At 39.7% G+C, this 17,500-nt stretch overlaps 1 protein-coding gene across 1 annotated transcript in view; it reads left to right on the top strand.

Moving 5' to 3' along the window:
• The window catches only part of tgfbi (transforming growth factor, beta-induced), a 36,200-nt gene that overhangs the window by 16,794 nt on the left and 1,906 nt on the right, over positions 1-17,500 (top strand). Inside the window, exons 3-17 of the mRNA XM_062425731.1 lie at positions 1,373-1,437; positions 1,817-1,974; positions 5,885-6,049; positions 7,350-7,496; positions 7,904-8,045; positions 8,385-8,597; positions 9,213-9,350; positions 9,449-9,591; positions 12,472-12,608; positions 13,329-13,459; positions 14,954-15,081; positions 15,162-15,264; positions 16,372-16,439; positions 17,195-17,219; positions 17,307-17,500. The exon at positions 17,307-17,500 is cut by the window's right edge and continues 1,906 nt beyond it. Coding sequence (XP_062281715.1) covers positions 1,373-1,437; positions 1,817-1,974; positions 5,885-6,049; positions 7,350-7,496; positions 7,904-8,045; positions 8,385-8,597; positions 9,213-9,350; positions 9,449-9,591; positions 12,472-12,608; positions 13,329-13,459; positions 14,954-15,081; positions 15,162-15,264; positions 16,372-16,439; positions 17,195-17,219; positions 17,307-17,368 — 1,825 coding nt within the window. The 3' untranslated portion in view covers positions 17,369-17,500. The remainder of the gene's footprint in view (positions 1-1,372; positions 1,438-1,816; positions 1,975-5,884; positions 6,050-7,349; positions 7,497-7,903; positions 8,046-8,384; positions 8,598-9,212; positions 9,351-9,448; positions 9,592-12,471; positions 12,609-13,328; positions 13,460-14,953; positions 15,082-15,161; positions 15,265-16,371; positions 16,440-17,194; positions 17,220-17,306) is intronic.

Raw genomic sequence — 17,500 nt, 5'->3', positions numbered from 1 at the left:
ACTGTACTACAGTAAAGTACAAGTACCTCTAACTGTACTGCAGTAAAGTACAAGTACCTCAAACTGTACTGCAGTAAAGTACAAGTACCTCAAACTGTACTTCAGTAACGTACTAGTACCTCAAACTGTACTACAGTAAAGTACAAGTACCTCTAACTGTACTACAGTAAAGTACAAGTACCTCTAACTGTACTGCAGTAAAGTACAAGTACCTCTAACTGTACTTCAGTAAAGTACAAGTACCTCTAACTGTACTACAGTAAAGTACTAGTACCTCTAACTGTACTACAGTAAAGTACAAGTACCTCTAACTGTACTGCAGTAAAGTACAAGTACCTCAAACTGTACTTCAGTAAAGTACAAGTACCTCTAACTGTACTACAGTAAAGTACAAGTACCTCTAACTGTACTACAGTAAAGTACAAGTACCTCTAACTGTACTGCAGTAAAGTACAAGTACCTCTAACTGTACTTCAGTAAAGTACAAGTACCTCTAACTGTACTACAGTAAAGTACAAGTACCTCTAACTGTACTACAGTAAAGTACAAGTACCTCTAACTGTACTGCAGTAAAGTACAAGTACCTCAAACTGTACTTCAGTAAAGTACAAGTACCTCTAACTGTACTACAGTAAAGTACTAGTACCTCTAACTGTACTACAGTAAAGTACAATTACCTCTAACTGTACTGCAGTAAAGTACAAGTACCTCTAACTGTACTACAGTAAAGTACTAGTACCTCTAACTGTACTACAGTAAAGTACTAGTACCTCTAACTGTACTACAGTAAAGTACAAGTACCTCAGACTGTACTACAGTAAAGTACAAGTACCTCAAACTGTAAGTACAATACTGCAGTAAATGTTCCAGTTCTCTTCATCAGTGTATTAAATCAGTGAGTCTTTGTCTCTGACCACCAGGGGTCACTAGAGTTCATCAGCTTCGTTCCAGATAATCAGAACAATATTTAGCGTTGTGTAAACTGGAGCATTGTGGGAAGCTGGTTGTTTATGTTGTCATGGAAACAAAGTGGAGACTTTCTCCTGTTATCTCCGTTATTATTATTTTACACACGGAAACAGTACGCTGAACTAAATAACTTTATTAGCATCATTATACACAGACAGGAATTTATGTGTCTCAGAGACGTTTTACGAGCTTCTGAAAGTTTATAGTCTTTACTCCTGAGGCTGAAATCATGTTAGACAGAGACACGTGAAGAAGAAGAAGAAGAAGAAGAAGAAGAAGAAGAAGAAGAAGAAGAAGAAGAAGAAGAAGAAGAAGAAGAAGAAGAAGAAGAAGAAGGACATGAAGCATCGTTTGGAGTAGACTGTGATGACAGTTTCCTGATGTGTGTTCTTGTCTCCTGCAGGATGATCACCTACGAGTGTTGTCCTGGTTACGAGAAGATTCCTGGAGAGAAGGGCTGTCCTGCAGGTAAAACCTTTAATATCAGTTAACTTATCGATTTCACCTGATAATTCATTTTCTCTTTAATAAGAAAAAAACAACAGCAGTAAAACATTTATAAACTTTATTAAATCAACTTTGAGCTCAGAGATGCAGCGTGACCAAACCGTCACCTCTGCATGCACTGTTGCATTGTGGGTGTTCTGCTGTGACAGTTTGTTGATGATGTCGTGCAGACAAACAGGACGATCAGTCAGCTGACTCAGTATTTGTTGAGTTTTGGTGTGTTTACATTTTAACCATCGTTGTGTCTCTAACTCTGATCCGTTTCCTGCTGAGTCCTGAGAGGTTTGTCCTCCTCTCTGAATGTTTCTCTATGACTCAACCCTGACCTGTGTGGTTGCAGCGCTGCCTCTGGTGAACATCTACAACACGCTGGGTGTAGTCGGAGCGACAACCACTCAGATGTACTCTGACCGAGCAAAGCTGAGGGACGAGATCGAAGGTCCGGGAAGCTTCACCTTCTTCGCCCCGAGCAACGAGGCCTGGGCGGCTCTGCCCACAGTCAGTAACTAATATCACCCTACTGTTCACTGTAACTAAGTACTTTACTGTAGTACAGTTAGAGGTACTTGTACTTTACTGTAGTACAGTTAGAGGTACTAGTACTTTACTGTAGTACAGTTAGAGGTACTAGTACTTTACTGTAGTACAGTTAGAGGTACTAGTACTTTACTGTAGTACAGTTAGAGGTACTAGTACTTTACTGTAGTACAGTTAGAGGGACTAGTACTTTACTGTAGTACAGTTAGAGGTACTAGTACTTTACTGTAGTACAGTTAGAGGGACTAGTACTTTACTGTAGTACAGTTAGAGGTACTAGTACTTTACTGTAGTACAGTTAGAGGTACTAGTACTTTACTGTAGTACAGTTAGAGGTACTAGTACTTTACTGTAGTACAGTTAGAGGTACTAGTACTTTACTGTAGTACAGTTAGAGGTACTTGTACTTTACTGTAGTACAGTTAGAGGTACTTGTACTTTACTGTAGTACAGTTAGAGGTACTAGTACTTTACTGTAGTACAGTTAGAGGGACTTGTACTTTACTGTAGTACAGTTAGAGGTACTTGTACTTTACTGTAGTACAGTTAGAGGTACTAGTACTTTACTGTAGTACAGTTAGAGGTACTTGTACTTTACTGTAGTACAGTTTGAGGTACTAGTACTTTACTGTAGTACAGTTAGAGGTACTTGTACTTTACTGTAGTACAGTTAGAGGTACTTGTACTTTACTGTAGTACAGTTAGAGGTACTTGTACTTTACTGTAGTACAGTTAGAGGTACTTGTACTTTACTGTAGTACAGTTAGAGGTACTTGTACTTTACTGTAGTACAGTTGGAGGTACTAGTACTTTACTGTAGTACAGTTAGAGGTACTAGTACTTTACTGTAGTACAGTTAGAGGTACTAGTACTATACTGTAGTACAGTTAGAGGTACTAGTACTTTAATGTAGTACAGTTTGAAGTACTAGTACTTTAATGTAGTACAGTTTGAAGTACTAGTACTTTACTGTAGTACAGTAAGAGGTACTTGTACTCTACTGTAGTACAGTTTGAGGTACTAGTACTTTACTGTAGTACAGTTAGAGGTACTTGTACTTTAATGTAGTACAGTTTGAAGTACTAGTACTTTACTGTAGTACAGTAAGAGGTACTTGTACTCTACTGTAGTACAGTTTGAGGTACTTGTACTTTACTGTAGTACAGTTAGAGGTACTAGTACTTTACTGTAGTACTGTTAGAGGTACTTGTACTTTACTGTAGTACAGTTAGAGGTACTAGTACTTTACTGTAGTACAGTTAGAGGTACTTGTACTTTACTGTAGTACAGTTGGAGGTACTAGTACTTTACTGTAGTACAGTTAGAGGTACTAGTACTTTACTCTAGTACAGTTAGAGGTACTAGTACTTTAATGTAGTACAGTTTGAAGTACTAGTACTTTACTGTAGTACAGTAAGAGGTACTTGTACTTTACTGTAGTACAGTTAGAGGTACTTGTACTCTACTGTAGTACAGTTAGAGGTACTTGTACTTTACTGTAGTACAGTAAGAGGTACTTGTACTCTACTGTAGTACAGTTTGAGGTACTTGTACTTTACTGTAGTACAGTTAGAGGTACTAGTACTTTAATGTAGTACAGTTTGAAGTACTAGTACTTTACTGTAGTACAGTAAGAGGTACTTGTACTCTACTGTAGTACAGTTTGAGGTACTTGTACTTTACTGTAGTACAGTTAGAGGTACTAGTACTTTACTGTAGTACTGTTAGAGGTACTTGTACTTTACTGTAGTACAGTTAGAGGTACTAGTACTTTACTGTAGTACAGTTAGAGGTACTTGTACTTTACTGTAGTACAGTTGGAGGTACTAGTACTTTACTGTAGTACAGTTAGAGGTACTTATACTTTACTGTAGTACAGTTAGAGGTACTTGTACTTTACTGTAGTACAGTAAGAGGTACTTGTACTCTACTGTAGTACAGTTAGAGGTACTTGTACTTTACTGTAGTACAGTTAGAGGTACTAGTACTATACTGTAGTACAGTTAGAGGTACTAGTACTATACTGTAGTACAGTTAGAGGTACTTGTACTTTACTGTAGTACAGTTAGAGGTACTAGTACTATACTGTAGTACTGTTAGAGGTACTAGTACTATACTGTAGTACAGTTAGAGGTACTAGTACTATACTGTAGTACTGTTAGAGGTACTAGTACTATACTGTAGTACTGTTAGAGGTACTAGTACTATACTGTAGTACAGTTAGAGGTACTAGTACTATACTGTAGTACTGTTAGAGGTACTAGTACTATACTGTAGTACTGTTAGAGGTACTAGTACTATACTGTAGTATTTCCATGTGATGCTACTTTCTACATCTCAGAGGGAAATATTGTACTTTCTACTCCACTACATTTATTTAACAGCTTTAGTTACTTTTCAGATATAATATATATATATATATATATATATATATATATATATATATTATATATATCATATATATATATATATATATATGATATATATAATATAACAAGCTTTATAAATACAACACATTGTTAAAGATGAAACCACGTCAACTACATCAAGCTCATAATACTTATGTACTTTCACTGTCAGAGGATTTATCACGCAGGACTTTTACTTGTAATATTAGTTAAAACTACAGTGAGCAGCCTTCATGAGTCATGTTGAATGTTTGAACCCTGATTTAACTTCTAGTTAAAAATCGATTAAAGATCTTCGTTTGTTGACGAGAATTAAAACACAGAACATCATCAGACTGATCTGTAGTTATTTATAAGAGCTGACAGCTTGTGTTGTCATGCTGTGTGTATGTTCAGGGTTTTATTGCCTGTGTTTGGCAGACCATAATGTCTTATATAACACCATAGCACCCTCCTAACAACCAGCAATAAATAATCACCTAACAACCACAAGAAACACCACAATAACATTCTAACAACTCCTTTTTAAATACGTTTATTTAAACCTTTATGTCTGCACATAATTACACCTGAAGCGTTCCAGTAAACCACGGAGCAGCTCGGTCTGAACAGTTTGTGTCTGACCTGTTCTGTGAGGATGAAGCCCAGTTTTCAGTGTAGCATTCCTCGGATTGAAAACAATAGAGAGTCTCGACTGATGCGTAAAGTTTTCTTTTATTTAAATCCACCAAATAGCAGATTGACGTCAAGCAGCAACTTTAATTCATTGAGTCCTTACAGCACTGTGAAAACTGTATTAAAGACATACAAACAAATATTTCACACATCAATATTACATGAATGAAATCTTAATTAAACTACAGAATGCTAAAAATCATACACAAATGTTTCTACATGTTATAAATATAAACAATCAAACATCAGACCTCGCTGCGCTCTCCATGAATGCAAACATGATACGTGTCCTTTCTTCTGTCATTAAACTGTTAAACACGATCGTCCCTTCAATCATAAAACGTGTGAACTGAACAAAACAAAGCTCCAGATTGTGATAATTAAGCATAAAGTGCCAATAATAATCCAACAGGCCCGAGCAGAGTATTCATTCACCGCTGGCTGCCATGAAGGCAAAGCAAACCCTGGTGGTGCCGCCTGCCGGACTGGTTTCAATGGTACAGGGTATACTATAGGGTATCCGGTCAATTCACACATATAAGTCATATTAAACACATACAAAATTCGGAATATTTAAGATGTTACAAAAAATTAATTACAGACATTATGCTCATAACCCATCAAATGTTATTATCAATAATATCGAACCAGCAACAGTTCAAATCTCAGTATGGTCCTTTACATCATTTAACCTGTGAACCAAATCTACCTTCAGGTATAAAGTTACCTTACCTTTCCCACTGTGCTGTATGATGATACACTGACTCTGTGTTGCCGTCCCGCTGCAGGAGATCCTCGACGCTCTGGTGAGCAACGTGAACATCGAGCTGCTGAACGCTCTTCATTACCACATGGTGAGCCGCCGGCTGACCTCCGAGGAGCTCAGACACGGATCCTCCTTCGCCTCCATGTACCAGGACTTCCACGTGCACATCCACCACTACTCCAACGGGGTCAGTGCTGCATCACACACACACACACACACACACACACACACACACACACACACACACACACACACACACTGTAAAACACTCTGTAGATATGGAGTACTGCAGGTTTCAGGTCCATGAAAGATGCATCACAGGATGAAACTTCATGTATTAATAGGAGCCATGAGTCCTTAACCTGAACTGAGATTTTTGTGATTAATGTAGCAGCTTTTGTCAAAATTAACAAAACAGGTTGTGATGTTTTATGAGCTCTTTTGGATGGTCTGCTCTCATTGGACAAGTCTCACTGTGACATCACTGTGTCGCCATTTTGGATTGACAACCAACGATTCTTTAGTTTTGTCTCAGACAGACGAAAGTCACGAAGTTTCAATGATAAAGTTCATTATAAGATACGTTTGTAGGAAATGAATTAACTTCTACAAAAACAATAAACCATCCAAACAGAAGAAGGAACATTCATCACTCCTGCAGGATTTCAGCTTTTCTTAAAAATCAGAAATTGGAAAAATTGGAAGTAAAGATTTGCTGCTAATGAAGAGTCACATGTACTGACTTCCTGCACATGACAGAAACAACTGTATTTCAGAGCCAATGTTTTAATGTATTTTCTGAACCTTGAGCTCAAAGTTCTCTAACAAAGGAAATGCTGTTCTTCAGTTCCATTGAAATTCTTTGTGAATGCGATGATGTAAGTTACCACCACTAATGCCACAATTGGTCCAAATTACAAGAGGTCTGTTGTATTTGGACATTTCATGCAGAAAGGTTGTGGTTATTGAGCAACATGGCAAACTCTTGGAAATATTGCAAAGATTTCTTGACTTTGCGAATTATTGCAAAGTCACATTTTCCTGGAGGCAACGATGACGACTTCAGTCGGTTCGGTTTTGTGGTTCTTTGTGTGTTTTTTGGATAGTTTTGTTCCAAGCAGGCGTGTTCGGTGGCATTTTGAGTTCCTACTTGTCATTATGGTCGCTGTTTCACTGCAAACCAAACACAACGGCCTCATACTCTCTGCAGAGTCATCATTAAATGCATGTTCACTGTAAACCTTTGGTTTAGGTTTTTTTGATCCGCTAGTTTTGAAAGATTGCAGCTGAGATGAGGTGATGGTGACGAAGCAGAGTCAGGTTGTTCTGGTCCGACTGAACTGTTGTTTATCTGGAGCCCGTTGAGTCTCTCTGCTGTAGAGTTTATTGCCTCATCTTAAATCTGTGAAGCTGCTGTTTAATAATTGATCTTCTCTTTGTAAACTGATCAGATTTGTAGAATAACAGATTTCTTCTCACCTGCTCAGATTGTGACGGTGAACTGTGCTCGTCTGATCAAACCTGACCAACACGCCACCAACGGCATCGTGCACGTGGTCGACCGCGTCATCACCGCCATCTCCAACAACGTGCACACACTCATCGATGTCGACGACGACCTGGAAACACTGCGTGTGAGTACATCTGTCAATATATCAATATATCAAAGAGTCAGTCAGTGTGTTCCAGTGTTAAAGATGGAGAATGTTATTTAATCAATTCAAAATGTCTTTCAACTCCCGAAGAGACAGTTGAAGTTTAAATGCCTCGATGTTGCTTAATTTCTTATTATAATGAGAATTTGTCTGTTATATTTTTCTCATTATTACTAGATGTAACTAGTATTATAACTCAAAATGTTCCATATCTCACTAAAACAAACATTTCCTCTTATAATTGGTTTGTTGTTACAACAACACACATAAAGAGAATATATTCTTTCGCCTGTAAAGAGTGAAAATGACTTGTTGGCTTTTATGGTTTGATTGTATAAATGATTGAAAATATCTCATCATAATTGACTTGCTCTTGTGTGTATCAGACGGCCATCGCTGCCGCAGGTCTGACCAACATCTTGGAGAGCGAGGGTCAGTACACCATCTTCGCTCCCACCAACGAAGCCTTCGAGAAGATTCCTCCAGAGACCCTGAACAGGATCCTGGGAGACCCCATAGCTCTGAAAGGTGACCAGCAGGAGGCGCTCTGACTCTCAGCTGCTGCATTCTCAATCAAATACTCCTACTTTTTACTTTTAGTATGTACTGCAGCTGCCCTTACAAAGTACGTACTGTTATATGCAGTATGCACACAGTTGGGCTTCATTTGTTGCTGCGCTGTGATTGGTCCGAGCTCTCTCAGCGGCTCAGTGCAGAGGATTGTGGGTCAGAATAGCTAGAAAAGCATGCTAACTTGAACACTGCAAAATGTGAGCGGATGCAGTAAGACTTCAGTCAGGTGTAGACCGGCTTGTTCCTCTGACAGTCAGCTGATGAACTTGACTGATGTCCCGTCCCCCCCCCCAGACCTTCTGAACTACCACATCCTGAAGAACATGCAGTGTGCAGAGTCCATCGTGTCGGGGACGCCGATGGAGACGCTGCAGGGCACCGTGCTGGAGGTCGGCTGCGAGGGAGATCAGATGACTCTGAACGGGAAAGCCATCATCACCAAGAAGGATCAGCTGGGAACCAACGGAGTCATCCACTACATCAACGAGCTGCTCATCCCCGACTCAGGTACTGATACTACCAATACTTCCAGTACTACCAATACTACCAATACCACCAATACTACCTATACTACCAGTACTACCAATACTACCAATACTACCGATACTACCAATACCACCAATACTACCAATACTTCCAGTACTACCAATACTACCAATACCACCAATACTACCTATACTTCCAGTACTACCAATACTACCAATACCACCAATACTACCTATACTACCAATACTACCAATACTACCAATACTACCAATATTACCAATACCACCAGTACTACCAATACTACCAATACTACCAGTACTACCGATACTACCAATACTACCAATACTACCGATACTACCTATACTACCAGTACTACCTATACTACCAGTACTACCGATACTACTAATAAGACCAATACTACCAATAGTACCAATAGTACCAGTACTACCGATACTACCTATACTACCAGTACTACCGATACTACCTATACTACCAGTACTACCGATACTACCAATACTACCGATACTACTAATAAGACCAATACTACCAATACTACCAATAGTACCAGTACTACTAATACCACCAATACTAAAAATATTCATATTTAGGAAGTTAAACTCTGAACTTATCTCGCAGCCAAAACTCTCCTGGAACTCGCCGACGGTTCAACTGTTGCCACGGCAACCAAGCTTTTCGTTGACGCCGGCCTGAGCTCTCACCTGACGGGCTCTGAGCCGCTGACCATGCTGTCTCCTCTGAACGAAGCCTTCAAAGGTAAAACCCCCTCCCCCCTCTATGTGCACATCTCGACCTTTCACCTCCAGTAACAGCCTGCCGTCATGTGACCTGTTCACCTGTTTGTTCTGTAACAGGAAGTCTGACGATGACACCCGACATGAGGAGGCTGATGACCAATCACATCCTGAAGGAGCAGCTGTCCTCCAAGTCTCTGTATCACGGTCAGGAGCTGGAGACGCTCGGAGGACTCAAACTCAGAGTCTTCGTCTACAGAAACGTAAGAACGACTTTTCTTCTTCTTCAGGTGATTCTGGACATTACTGCTCCTAACCAGCTGCTCTGTCATTAGTTCTGCAGACATTTGTTGATAAATCAGATTATTGGAGAGAATGAAATGACCAGCTGGTGGCGCTACAGGAAGAGTCAGAGGATCAAACTACCAGTTTATCTGAGTGTGTAAATATCTCCACTTTATAACATTAGAGCCTCAAATATTCCACCATGGAGAGAAAAAGCAGCGTCCATGTCATGTTCACTAGTGTCTGCTAACAATCCCACAATGCAATGCTCCACATTTTAACCCTTTAAAGTCTGGAACATCAAATAGTGACAAATAACACTTTGCATATATGAATTTAGTGTTTTAGATTTTTAGATAAATAAGAACATTGTTTAAGGCCTTAAACAAGTGAACTATGTAGTGTTTATTATACAGAGAGCAGTGACTGAGTGAATAAAGGAGAGATTTCTGACAGAGACTTAATCGACCACTATTGAAATAATCAAACTTCAGAAGGTCTTCTTTGACAGTAAAATGGAGATCTTTGAACTGTTGGTCAAAAGTTGAGTTTATTTTTAAAGCAAATTTCAGTAACAAGTAAATTTAAAGACATCAAGACAAAATATAAAAGAAACGCACAAAAAAATAAGAATAAGATGAAACAGCAGAGTTTCAGTTACAGTTTGGACTCTCAGTGATCCACCAACTTTATCAATGGAGTGACTAATCCAATAATCAGAGAGGATAATGATGAGTTGCAGGCCCAGCTGAGATGTTTCCATCTGAACTGAAAAACTGGATGTTGTTTTTGGACAGTTTGTCTGCAGAGGAAACTTCACATCTGTCTGAGTCAGGATGTGTGGAGCAGATTTGGCTCGTCGGACGTTGTTCCGGTTGTTCGATGTCAGCTGACTCAGAACAAGAAGCCGACTAAATGATCTCCTGATGTTCTCTGTCTCCTGGAGAAATAATGACATTTTCATTTCTGTAATGAGACGCAGCGGTTTTTCATGTTTCCTGGATCTTCCTCCTCTGTGCTGACCTCAGACTTTTTCCAGATGATAGAAAAAGCTGCTCTTTGTGTGTGTGTGTGTGCGTGTGTGTGTGTGTGTGTGTGTGTGTATGTCTGTGTGTGTGTGTGTGTGTGTGTGCGTGTGTGTGTGTGTGTGTGCGCGTGTGTGTGTGTGTCAGCTGTTGATTGAATGTCTTGGGATTTCTTGCTGAATCTGCTGTGATTGAGTGAGTGTTGCCGTGTCGACTGTTGCCGGGTGGATCATCTGTTTCCAGGAGCCATAAATCATCCTGGGTGATGATGTCATGAGGTCACAGAGTTTCTGTTTCTGCGTCTCGTTACCAACAAATAAACTAAAGAGCAGGTCTGACAGTTACACAGACACCGATCAGTTTGATCAAACGTTATTTCAGTGATATTTCAAACGGCGGTCGACCGCACGTCTGCTGCCTCATTACAGCAACCGCATGTGGTGATGACATCATCTAAAGCATCTTGTGGTGATGTTGGTCATCAAATGAAAGCTTTGCAGTAGGAGCCTCCAGGATGAGGTTGGACCCCCCACCGATCGGAACAAGAGCCTCACAGCTGGAGAGACATGAAAGTTTCATCCAAAGTGTAAATTTTAACACAATCCTGGAAAATCCTCAAAGTGAAATGTGTGAATATGAACAGATGAACAGTTGGAGTTCAGTGCCGTTAGACTGCTGCAGAAGAAGAAGACAGTGAGATGATGCAATCATGTCTCACTATTTATAAAATTATTAATTGACTAGTGTTGCAACTAATGATTATTACCAGGGTCGGATGGAGCCATAGTTTATATCACATGTAGGGTCAGCTGCTCGGTTACTGTTAGAAACAACAGACACTCTTTACTACTTGAACGTGGTTATTTGAGTGTACTATCACATCATTTTTCAGAAATTGGCACGTATTGAGTGAATAAATGATATATTTGTACTATAATCATTTATTTCAGGAACCTTAATGTTCAAAAAATATAAAACTATAACCTCAAAGTTGGTTTTCAGGCGAGCCGAGCCTCCTTAGCTCAAACCCTGATTATTACTAAAGTTAACTCAGCTGCCACATTTCTTTGCTATAAATCAGTTAATCAATTATTTGGTTCATAAAATGTCACCAAAAAAAAGGTGCGAGTTGATGTCTTCAAACCGTCCACAGACTGAATAATCAGTCTACATGCTGCAGGTCTGAGTCGTGGGTGGCTCGCTCACATTTCTGCTCAGTAATGAACTCTGCAGACCACAAGAAGTTTCCTGTTCCCACCACGGCTAAATCTTTCCAGGCACCATCTGTGTGTGTGTGTGTGTGTGTGTGTGTGTGTGTGTGTGTGTGTGTGTGTGTGTGTGTGTGTGTGTGTGTGTGACACAGACAGACTGACACATTCACATTTCTTCTTCTTCACCTCCTTTATGACCTCCTGCCTCTGCATCACAGGTGTGTGTGTGTTACGATGAAGGATTCAGACGTTAGCGTGTTAGCAGCAGCGTGTCTGAGGACGTAAATATCAGTCTGTCAGTTCTCTTGAAACATCTCGTTCATGTTCCTCTCAGGATGAGCTGTAATAACTTTGATTGATGACTTTTTTGGTCACATCTCATAAAAACCGATGTTTCGCACAGTTTAGCTACATGGACGAGTTATTCCAGCTGTTAAGATTGACGGGATGAAGTCATCTGGCGTTTGCGCGCTGTCACCAAAACAACCACCACTTCCTGTATTTATGACGTGTTTTCCTGTTGCATCCTTGTTGGCGACGCATCAGGACGTTAATGTGGTCAAATGTGTCCCAGATCACCTCAAACTGCTATGAACCAGCCTGTTCTCCGTGTTCCCTGTAGAACCTCTGCATTGAGAACGCCTGCATCGCCGCCCACGATAAGATGGGACGCTATGCCACCATGTTCACCGTGGACAAAGTACTCGCCCCCCCAATGGGAACCGTGATGGACGTGCTGAAGGCTGACGACCGCTTCAGGTGAGATTTCATCATCGCTGATGTTTTTGCTCACTAACATCTCTCAGCTGTTTGATCAGAGAAGAAAAGAGTCTTCTCTGCTCTTAATCCTCTAATGCATTAAAGCAGCAGTTTATAAACTAAGCAGCAGACTGAAGTTTGTCTCTGGTGGATAAATCATTAACATCCTGTTTCATGGGCACGTTGCCCATTTTGGGTTCAACCCCCAATGCTTGGCTCCTTAAAGGGAGAGTGGAGGAAGGAGCCTGTGTGAGGTAGAACAAAGGTTACGATCTAGTAACTCTAGTTCTATTAGTGTTACTAAAGGTTAGATATAGTAACTCTAGTTCTATTAGGGTTACTAAAGGTTATAGTAACTCTAGTTCTATTAGGGTTACTAAAGGTTAGATATAGTAACTCTAGTTCTATTAGGGTTACTAAAGGTTAGATATAGTAACTCTAGTTCTATTAGGGTTACTAAAGGTTAAGATATAGTAACTCTAGTTCTATTAGGGTTACTAAAGGTTAATATATAGTAACTCTAGTTCTATTAGGGTTACTAAAGGTTATAGTAACTCTAGTTCTATTAGGGTTACTAAAGGTTATAGTAACTCTAGTTCTATTAGGGTTACTAAAGGTTATAGTAACTCTAGTTCTATTAGGGTTACTAAAGGTTAGATATAGTAACTGTAGTGTTACTAACCCCCCCCCCCCCCCCCCCCCCCCTTCTTCCTCTTTCAGCCTCCTGGTCGGTGTGATCCAGACTGCAGGTATGACGGAGCTGTTGAACCAGCAGGGGGCGCTGACCTTCTTCGCTCCCACCAACGACGCTTTCAACGCGATGCCGAAGCCTGAATTCAGCAGACTGATGCGTGAGTACGAAACAGCAGCCGAAGAAAGGAAATAAATAAAATATTATAAATATTATTATGAAGGACTTTAAAACCTGAAAGAGAATAAAAAAGTTTCTTAATTTCTGGTGAAGACATAAACTTATTTTATACTTTTTACCCTTTTAGATTATTAGTGTAAAAGCCTTAAATATAAAACATTTAAAGAGGTACAGCACATTGAGACAGGAAACTAAATCATATTACTGCACTGTGATGAAAATGGACATTTCTTGGGTAAAAAAAAGGTTTAACAGACAATCTGCTGTTTTAAATCAGACGAACCTTCATCATGAAATTTATATAATTAAATGAATGTTAATGGATAATTATCTTTAAATGTTAACAAATCAAACACGTGAACAAAGTGGAGAATTAAATGTCAGCGTTTTATAAACTAAATTAAACACAAAACAATCATTCAGTCATTATTATCATTGTGTCACAAGTTTTAATTTAATTAAATACAACATAACAATGAAATAAACAATAATAATGTGTCTTCGATTTCACTCCGTTTCTATGATTAGTTTTTTTTATTTTGTCATTTTAAATCTTCCGTACGGATCGTTGCGTAATTTAAAGGCGAAGTGTAATCAGTTATTTTAATTTGAGGAACTGGTCTAATAAACAGAGCCGGCTGGGTTCGCGTCTCGCTGGCGTTCGGCTCCTTGTTTGGTCCTCAGACGCTTTGTTTATGTGACTCACGGCCAAATCAGTCACATCTGGTTTATACAACGAGTCCGAGCTGCTTCTCTTCCAGACTCCTGTTGTTTTAACTTTGTGTTGTGTTGCTGTGACTTCTCTTAAATCTGCGTCTGCATGTGAAACGTGTTCATAAATAAAATATCTCTCCTAATAAAGACATGAAGGTCCGCTGTGATGTCACCAAGAGGAGACTTAACTTTAACTTTAGTCACCTTTAAGATGAAGATTTGACTTTAACTCTTCTGTTGTCCTCGAGTCAAGGAAGGAAGGGAATGTGGAAGGAATGAAGGAAGGAAGGAAGGGAAGAAGGAAAGGAGGGAAGGAAGGAAGGAAGGGAGGGAGGAAGGAAGGAGGGAAGGAAGGAAGGAAGGAAGGAAAGGAAGGGGGGAGGAAGGAGGGAATGAAGGAAAGGAAGGAGGGACGAAGGAAGGAAGGAAGGAAGGAAGGAAGGAAAGGAGGGAGGAAGGAAGGAAGGAAGGAAGGAAGGAAGGAAGGAAGGAAGGAAAGTAGGGAGGGAGGAAGGAGGGAAGGAAGGAAGGAAGGAAGGAAGGAAGGAGGGAAGGTAGGAAGGAGGAGGGAGGGAGGAAAAAAGGAAGGAGGGAAGGAAGGAAAGAAGGAAGGGAGGAAAGAGAGAAGGACGGAGGAAGGAAGGAACTTGATATACAAGATGTTAATGTTATATCTGTGTGTGTCTCTGTGTGTGTGTGTGTGTGTGTGTGTGTGTGTGTGTGTGTGTGTGTGTGTGTGTGTGTGTGTGTGTGTGTGTAGGTAACCCTCAGGAGCTGTCAGCAGTACTGAAGTATCACCTTGGTGAAGGGATGCTGGTGAGCGGAGGCGTTAGTGGGTCTCACACCAGAGTGAAACCTCTGCAGGGAGAGAAGCTGGAGCTCGGCGTGGTGGGTCCTCCTTCCTGTCCTCTCATCAATAACTGTTTATAAACACTGATCGGGTATTGATTAGCTCCTCTGTGTTGCAGCGGAACCAAACCGTGTACGTTAACAGGATCCCGGTGGCGGACGCAGACCTGATGGCGACTAACGGAGTCGTTCACGCTATGAACAGCATCATCAAACCTCTGCGTGAGTTTAACCCTTCGTAGCTCTGCTCCACCGTCTGGTAGAGATGAAATCTGCTCATAAACTAAATCTATTGAACCCATTTAACTTTGAGGTCAATGTTCAGCACTTATATGAGGAATGTAATGCACAGACAAACCATCAGGTTGTTCTATGGTTGCTATAGATACAGGTTGTTCTATGGTTGCTATAGATACAGGTTGTTCTATGGTTGCTATAGATACAGGTTGTTCTATGGTTGCTATAGATACAGGTTGTGTTATGGTTGCTATAGATACAGGTTGTTCTATGGTTGCTATAGATACAGGTTGTGTTACGGTTGCTATAGATACAGGTTGTTCTATCGTTGCTATAGATACAGGTTGTGTTACGGTTGCTATAGATACAGGTTGTGTTATGGTTGCTATAGATACAGGTTGTTCTATGGTTGCTATAGATACAGGTTGTTCTATGGTTGCTATAGATACAGGTTGTGTTATGGTTGCTATAGATACAGGTTGTTCTATGGTTGCTATAGATACAGGTTGTTCTATGGTTGCTATAGATACAGGTTGTTCTATGGTTGCTATAGATACAGGTTGTTCTATGGTTGCTATAGATACAGGTTGTGTTATGGTTGCTATAGATACAGGTTGTTCTATGGTTGCTATAGATACAGGTTGTGTTATGGTTGCTATAGATACAGGTTGTTCTATGGTTGCTATAGATACAGGTTGTGTTACGGTTGCTATAGATACAGGTTGTTCTATCGTTGCTATAGATACAGGTTGTGTTACGGTTGCTATAGATACAGGTTGTGTTATGGTTGCTATAGATACAGGTTGTGTTATGGTTGCTATAGATACAAGTTGTGTTACGGTTGCTATAGATACAGGTTGTTCTATGGTTGACTTTCATGTTTTCATCTTGTACATGAACAGAATGAGTCTCTAACATGTTTTAATAAAAGTTTAGAACAGATGAGGTGTGAATGAGTCTGTAGAGGCTGTAAAAAATCACATTTAGAGTCAATGAGAGAAATACATCCATGTTGTATGTTGTCATGGCAACAAAGAGGAAAAGCAAAGACATGATGTTTTAAGCAGCTCTTTCTGGTTTGTGTCTGTGCAGCAGTGAAGGTGGACCGTGAACAGGCTGACGGACCTGCAGCGCCGCTCAGATCAGCTGCTTCCTCCAGGGTGAGATCACACACACAATCATTATAATAAACAGACTCACTGAGATCACACACACAATCATTATAATAAACAGACTCACTGAGATCACACACACAATCATTATAATAAACAGACTCACTGAGATCACACACACAATCATTATAATAAACAGACTCACTGAGATTACTGGGGATAAAACAGATTTTACAGCAGTATAAACTACTTCCTGTGTTTATTTAACAATAATCAATCAATCAATCAGTCTGTGGAAATAAATACACTTAAATAATAAATACAGCTCGTACTATAGAAAAGCAAATAGATCATTAATCAAATAAAGTTAAATATAAATAAGTATTAAAGCAAATAAATAAAACACAACATCAATACTTTAACGTATTTTAATTAAAGGCTACGAAAAATAATCCTTTAAAATGTGACAGGTAGACATAGAGCCGACCCATAAACCTCAGTGATGAATAAGTAAGATGAGAAATGTAAAAATCAGTTAAACTAGATTTAAAAGCAGCATCAGGTTTGTTAAAATGTACATTTAGTATTTTTGTTGGTTTTAAATCACTTGAAATGACATTTGCACCATTTTTTTACCACCAATCACAACAAGCTAATAAAGTAGCTGGAAAATCATAAAATGAAAGATATAAATCAACAAAAGGAAAAATAATCAGTATAAAGTCCAAACATGAAGGTGATCATCATGGTATTTAATGTTTTTTATGCTTTTGATTGATTTCCTTCCTTCTTTTCTCTCTCAGCTCGACTCCAGGAGCTTCAGAGACGGTGAGTTTATCTCAACATCTCATTAAATGTAGAATTCAACTCTGACTCTGATCTTTGGTTTGATGTTTCCTGTTGTATTTTTTCCAGATGATCTTTTCCAGAAGGTGCTGAAGAGTCGCTCCAGCAGGACGATGAACCTCAGCCGTTAAACCGAGCGAGAGGACGAGACAAACGTCCCAACTCAACATCTGAGCAACCAAAGAAGAAGAAGAAGAAGAACAGATTTACGTTCTCACACAAAAAGAGAAAAATCCCCCTTTAACCCTCCGACGCTCCTGCTG

This window comes from Scomber scombrus, chromosome 9 (assembly GCF_963691925.1).
Source record: "Scomber scombrus chromosome 9, fScoSco1.1, whole genome shotgun sequence".
NCBI lineage: Eukaryota > Metazoa > Chordata > Actinopteri > Scombriformes > Scombridae > Scomber > Scomber scombrus.
This window is presented reverse-complemented; position numbering and strand designations above follow the sequence as displayed.